Source organism: Panulirus ornatus, chromosome 4 (assembly GCF_036320965.1).
Source record: "Panulirus ornatus isolate Po-2019 chromosome 4, ASM3632096v1, whole genome shotgun sequence".
NCBI lineage: Eukaryota > Metazoa > Arthropoda > Malacostraca > Decapoda > Palinuridae > Panulirus > Panulirus ornatus.
In genome coordinates this window covers 59,326,764-59,334,307 of record NC_092227.1, presented here as the reverse complement: position 1 = coordinate 59,334,307, position 7,544 = coordinate 59,326,764, and the positions used below count along the sequence as shown (strand labels likewise).

The 7,544-nt window shown below is 43.6% G+C and overlaps 1 protein-coding gene across 1 annotated transcript; it reads right to left on the bottom strand.

The window, feature by feature from the left end:
* Positions 1-250: 250 nt before the first annotated feature.
* LOC139766526 (uncharacterized) lies at positions 251-4,056 on the bottom strand. Its single transcript, XM_071695301.1, has 2 exons — positions 3,958-4,056; positions 251-882 (listed from the first exon to the last, which is right to left on the bottom strand). Exons 1-2 carry the CDS (start codon positions 3,967-3,969, stop codon positions 373-375), a joined length of 522 nt encoding a protein of 173 aa, XP_071551402.1. The 5' UTR covers positions 3,970-4,056; the 3' UTR covers positions 251-372.
* Positions 4,057-7,544: the final 3,488 nt, after the last annotated feature.

Here is a 7,544-nt window from a genome sequence, read left to right as displayed (position 1 = left end):
TATATATATATATATATATATATATATATATATATATATATATATATATATATATATATATATATTATATATATATATATATATATTATATATATATATATATATATATATATATATATATATATATATATATATATATATATTAAATAATTTATCTCGATCATGTGTGACAATATCCTGTCCTTAAAACGGTGAACTCTGCCTCAGAGACTTCATAAAGCTACTTGATTGGTTCTGAATGAAAAACATATGATACACATTCTTTTAATGAGGTAAATATCATAATACTATTGGTGCATTAAATTCCACATCTAGTTTAGGCTATAGTGCTGGAGTCACTTGATATGTTGTCTGGGTTTTAGTAAGATTAAGTTACTGGTAAGTATCAACATTGTTTTGTGTCCCGAAGAAGTCCATGTCTCTTAGCCTGTTCATGAAAGTGATGACAGACGGCATGACAGCCTCGGCGGCGTTAAACCTATGTATGTCTTCGACCGGGATGCTCCTGCCCTCGACATCAGCCGTGGCATACATGACCTTCCTGGTGATGGGCAAGAAGTCAACCATTATTTGCTGGATTCGCTCTGGGTCGTTGGAACGATCGCGGGTCACTCGCTCGAAGAGGTCAGCTATTTCTGGAAGGAGATCGATGGTGGCGGCGACTATTTTCTCTTGGGCACCCAAGTCCCTGGATTGAGGCTCCAGCACCCCGAGTGCCTGGTAATTCCCGGTATTCGTCGGCGCCACGTAGCTTTGCTGGTTTGTCTGTGCCACGAAGCTTTGCTGATTCGACGGTGCCACGAAGTGGTGATTCGTCGGTGCCACGTAGTTCTGGGGCATCGCTGCTGCCAGGGAGGCGCAAAAGGCTACACACGCTACCAACTGGGGAATGAAGTTAGAAATTACAGTAAACCTGTTTTGTGTCAACGATATCAAGAGGTACAGAAGACACGATATGAAAGATGATTAAGACAGATATATGAATTCATTCCATAGTTCATGGTAGCAGCATAGGAACATTAGGAATAAACCTCAAGGTATAAGCTAACTACACCTAATATTCATTAACACTAGTAACTACTTCCCACTAATATTAGTGCCCTCTTATAGCAGTCCACACTATTACTGATCCCCACTCATACTAGGCTCACTAAACTAGGCTAACCAACACAATTAGGATTACTAAACTAGGCTAACCAACACAATTAGGATTACTAAACTGGGCTAACCAACACAAGAGCTTACTAATGATAATACCCACTGACAGTAGTTCCCATTACTACTAGTGCCTACCAGTCCGAGTGCCCATTAACACTAGTGTCCACCAGTACTAGAGTCTACTAATACCAGTGTCCATCAGCACTAATGTCGAGCAGTGCTTGTGCCTACCAAACACCTAGTACCTACTAGGACCAGTGCCAACTAGCACTAGGACCGACTTGTGCTAGTGCCTACTAACACTAATGCCCATCAGCATTGGTTCCCACTAACACTAGTGTCCACTAATGCTAATGCCCAAGAACACTAGTACCTACTAACATCTGCACATAGGTCAACTGCCTACGTCTGTTCGTCAACCTCCAGCATACAACTTCCACGTTGAGATAATCTATCCACGTAGAGATAATATATCTTCCATTCATTCGATCTTTCATCTCATTTCTATACCTTCCACTCAGTCAATCTTTCACCTAACCATTAGAGATGATCATCTGGTCGGACGAATGACCTTGGCAGTGTATATGTATGTGTATCATGTTGTACTTATGAGATAAGATATCACCCAATAGTAACCCTACACTGTGCAAGTGTTAAGTACTGAACACTATATAAGAAACTGCCGTTACTAATATTTACTGTACATCGTGTGATAAGGATGTGGGCCAAATATCATCAGTTACTGAATACATATAACTGGGTCAGTATGGTCAGTGGCTCACCCATATGTCATATGTACTGTGGAAAATCTCTCTTAAGTTTTATCTCACTTATCACACTGGGATACCACAGTAATCTAAGTCTATGTCGTCTGAACAATTCTATACCTTCAGATATGGCTGACTACAAGGGGGGGGGGGTGTCCTTCCCAACCGACCTTGCTGTTATGCAAGTCTTCCTACAGATATCTACCAACAGTGGGTATTTAACAAGTGAGTAGAATAACCCGCTGATCATTTGATTTAGAAAATGTTTCACAAACCTTACCACATCTGTTGTAAAATCTTTTTTTGTTTTGCAGAAGAGTTTATTTTTCTATTTTTTATCAGTCGTTTTGAAGAGACACGTATGAAACCAGCCATGAATTGAATGGGTTTTAAACGAGAGATCGTCAGTTCATGCAACAGTCCTGGAGGTTAACAAATTGATGTGTACATACGTTACCCTTCACTGACATACAACGCACAAGCGTAAGTAAGGTAAGGGAAAATCCTAAGAAACCTTAAAAAGATTGAAGCAGCGCGTATCTTTAGTGGCAAAATTGCGACACCAACTGCCTGGCTTACGACATCACAACTCCAGATAATTTTAGCAACATAAACTAAACCAGTTTTTTTTTTTTTTTACTATCTCATTATGGTTATACAAATTCACACGCATACTGCTCCCCCCCTAACGTATTTTTTTTTTTTTTCTGGAAGAATCCTGACTATTCCTGTCAGCTGCGAGCATCTTGTAAGTTTTTATTCTTATTCCTCAGCAAGACATTCATTGAAATCAATTGTTCCTGTACTGACTGGATCTCCATGCACAGGGAGCCACCAGCCCATCCACAAGAAGCCATTACCCCATCTACAGAAAGCTACCAGCCAATCCACAGTGGAGCCACCAGCCCATTCGCAGTGGAGCCATCAGCTCATTCACAGGAAGCCACCACCCCATCCACAGTGGAGCCACCACCCCCTCCACAGGAAGTCACCACCCATCCACAGTGGCGCAACCACCCCATCCACAATGGAGCCACCACTCCATCCACAACGGAGACACTACCCCATCCACAGGGAGCCACCACCCCATCCAAAGAGTTACCAGCCAATCCACACACCTCCCATCCCCCTTCTGTAGTAAAACACCAAACAGGAACTGCTAACGAGCAGTTAGATCATACCGTCAACAAGTAGCGGTACTACAGAACTATGCATCTCGAAGGTTGTAGAACAGCAAGACACAGATGTGGACAATAGACCAGTGTTAACACAAACACACTGCAGGCAGACTCTGGGTGCCTCTCAGTCACTGGTGTACAGTCGAAGCATAAACCTGGCAGACAACCTTACGGTATAATACTCCAGAAAACTTTTATTATCCGTAAGCAGAGGTGAGATGTCGATCATAGGCGCTAATCTACACGCAGAAGTGTAGCCGGTTCAGTACTTACAGACCAGAGGGTGCTGGCTGTCAAGTTAATCCTACTGATATAACCTGTCATGATCTACGTCCTTATATGATTGTTTTAGCAATGAAGATGACCACCTGTTCATCCTAGAAATATCTCTCGAATATAGTACCTTATCATACACTGTTACATACATATATCTTTACGGACTGCAACATTATATACCCCTGCCCCTGACTCATATCTTTCGATATACCATATCGAATGACAAGTCTGCCACCTTCGTAATGCAGTGCTCTGTGTGTGTGCAGATCTTCCGCCAAGCTAGAGGTACCTAAAAACTAGGAATTTAATGACAGAGACACAATGAACGCTTCATGACACGCCATAACAATCACATTAACGCTCAGATATCATACAAAAACTCACTTGATGCGACAGATGCTCCCTTCTCCTCCTCCTCCTCCTCCTCCAATTCATTTCAGTGCGTTACGATCACTACTCAGCTGCTGAAAACTATGAAAGAGACTCAAACAAGTCGAGCCTCCAGATATGACCCGTCTACGGAATGAACGAAAGTTGTTGCGCGACCTCCACACTGCATTCAGCAGAGCGGCACTCACCTGTGGATACATGGTTACAGTGCTGAGCGTCTCGGGAGACTGAAAGGCTCCAGTCGTGTAGCCTTTATATACCAGAGCCAGCGGGCTCCTCCCTCAAGGGCGTCGCTAATGTCTCGCTTGGCCATTCTACTTACACTATGTTGGTTGGCTGGTTGTATGGGTCTGAGGCCATTCAACTGCATTCAGTCATCATCAGGACCGGCAACATCCAACAACCAGATCTTACAACCTCTGCGGATACCAGGGATAAGTCTAAGGCCACATACACTCTTCACTAAGCATGTGGCCCTTTTAGTAAAGTTGTTCCCCCATGAGAATAAAATGTCTCCAAATGTGTGTGTGTGTGTGTGTGTGTGTGTGTGTGTGTGTGTGTGTGTGTGTGTGTTGTTTGTTTGTTTGTTTATATACGATGGCACCGTAGATACAACTCCAACACATGCCTTTTCCTTACCCTCAGATTTGTGATGACGAAAAAAATACAGAACCACTAGTGGCTGGCGGCAGCAGCGCGCGGAAAAGTGGTATTCGGGGTACACTGCACCACACACACTCACACACATACACAAACACACACACACACACCATATACCGCACACACGAGCCATGAGCCGACACGGGCCAGCCCGGGTCTAGCATGTAGTCGGCATGTACTCACACACACACAGACACACACACACACACACTCACACGCATACACAAACACACACACACACACACACACACACACACCATATACCGCACACACGAGCCATGAGCCGACACGGGCCAGTCCGGGTCTAGCATGTAGTCGGCATGTACACACACACACACAGACACACACACACACACACACACATTTCGCAACTTTGCCAGATCATGTAACCAGGAGCTTCAGAGAATGTTTTGCTGGACTGATTTTGCTTTAGCAGTGAAGGAGACCAACTGTTAATCCTAGTAACATCTCTCGAATATAGTAGCTCATCATATCAGCGGGCCCACGAGATATCAGTGACGGTGTGGAGACCAAAGATTTGAAATCGCATTTGAATAGTGCTGCCAAGTTCAATGAACCCAAGATGATGTAGATTATTGTTTCTTGAGCCATGTGAAAACAAGTGTTATTCTTAAGCTGGGTTCCCTCACCAACACAACATTGTTGGCAATATGGTTAGAGACACTGTGAACAACAGCTTTGAGAGAGAGAGAGAGAGAGAGAGAGAGAGAGAGAGAGAGAGAGAGAGAGAGAGAGAGAGAGAGAGAGAGAGAGAGAGAGAGAGAGAGAGAGAGAGAGAGAGAGAGAGAGAGAGAGAGAGAGAGAGAGAGAGAGAGAGAGAGAGAGAGAGAGAGAGAGAGAGAGAGAGAGAGAGAGAGAGAGAGAGAGAGAGAGAGAGAGAGAGAGAGAGAGAGAGAGAGAGAGAGAGAGAGAGAGAGAGAGAGAGAGAGAGAGAGAGAGAGAGAGAGAGAGAGAGAGAGAGAGAGAGAGAGAGAGAGAGAGAGAGAGAGAGAGAGAGAGAGAGAGAGAGAGAGAGAGAGAGAGAGAGAGAGAGAGAGAGAGAGAGAGAGAGAGAGAGAGAGAGAGAGAGAGAGAGAGAGAGAGAGAGAGAGAGAGAGAGAGAGAGAGAGAGAGAGAGAGAGAGAGAGAGAGAGAGAGAGAGAGAGAGAGAGAGAGAGAGAGAGAGAGAGAGAGAGAGAGAGAGAGAGAGAGAGAGAGAGAGAGAGAGAGAGAGAGAGAGAGAGAGAGAGAGAGAGAGAGAGAGAGAGAGAGAGAGAGAGAGAGAGAGAGAGAGAGAGAGAGAGAGAGAGAGAGAGAGAGAGAGAGAGAGAGAGAGAGAGAGAGAGAGAGAGAGAGAGAGAGAGAGAGAGAGAGAGAGAGAGAGAGAGAGAGAGAGAGAGAGAGAGAGAGAGAGAGAGAGAGAGAGAGAGAGAGAGAGAATTCTAGTTCATCGCCACTGTCACTAGACCCCCTGGAAAGTAAGATTACTCTCGTGTTTTAGTAATCAAACTCACGTCGTTCTTCTTATAAAAAGATAACCGTTCAATACCCGCAGAGTCAACGCTACCATCATCAGCGCCCCAAGGGCGCGCGCCTCCTGCAGAAGGCTCCCGACGCACGAGCCTGAGAGCGCCATGGCAGTACATCCCCATCTTGGGTTCTGTCTGGTGTCACTGTTACATTATGTTACTGAGGCAACGAGGGAGCACAGGGAATGTGACACGCCATCATGAAAGCATAGGACTGTGAGACTATCACGTATTAGATACGAAATGCCAAGAAAAAGGATCAATCAACGCTGGAGTTTAACGATACGGTGAATGAGGACTTGAATAGATCAGCATCGGGACCTGGCTCAGAGAGGATGAATGATCCTGAAAATTATACACGGAAGTCAGTATTTTCTCTTATAACATCAAATGGGAAACGGAGTACAGCAGCCGGGAACCAAGGCCTTATGCAAAGTATCTGTGGAATTCACAAGGATGGCTTAGGAACGTAGGGACCTTTAATTCAAATTTAAAGTAAAAGGAAAAACTGGAAATTGATTCAGTTAAAGCCGTCAAATGCGAAGTAGCTTTGCGAGGGAGAAGATGATATCGAGCCAAACAACATTTGAAATAGATCAGATGATAAGAAACGAACGTAGGAGGATCAGAAAGAAAGAGCAAAGGAAGAAAACACTAAAGTGGATAAGGCAGGAGACATTCAGGAATACATCCACGTATTCATCAAGAAAATATCCTCAGTTAATGATTAGATATCTGAAGCATTCAGTGACAATTTAGCAAGTGTGTTCCCAGTGGTAGACATAATAGTCCCAACGCCAGTGTCAAGGAGTGGACACGAGGTCTTGGGAAGCGCTGAAAATTCTAGAAGGGACATAGAGTACTAAAGGGTCTTACAAAGGAGAACAAAGGAATTCAAACATGAAATGAAGGAAGAAACTTGGCTTAGGCTGCCGTGTGTGTGTGTGTGTGTGTGTGTGTGTGTGTGTGTGTGTGTGTGTGTGTGTGTGTGTGTGTGTGTGTGTGTGTGTGCGTGTGTGTGTGCGCGTGTGTACACACGCATTCACACAGAGGACTAAATACACAGTGCATACATACAAGGTTAAAAGGCGTGGCAACACAAGTGTATAACTCTCTCTTCGTAACACAGAAATTATAATCACACACACACACACACACACACACACACACACACACACACACATTATACATGAATTACTATTGACCTCCAATCATATAATTCCTCAACCGTGTATCTTTGGTTGAATGGTTGTTCGAACCATTCTAGATTTACTTGTATACTTTTATCATATACACACACAAACATAAGAAATCAAGAAAGTTGTTAACAGAAATCTAAGGAAGTAATTTTGTAGCATAAAAATGGTGAATAAATGGAAAAGAATGACTCAGAACATGTTTGATTTATAAGTTTTATGACAGCAGAAAATGTTCAAGAAATGTAGCCCCACTAGTGTAAAATTCCATCCCCTTACAATACAAACATGTAATCAAACAAATACACACACACACACACACACACACACACACACACACACACACATATACACACACCAAGATAAGAAAGAGAAAGGTGGTGGGTAAGA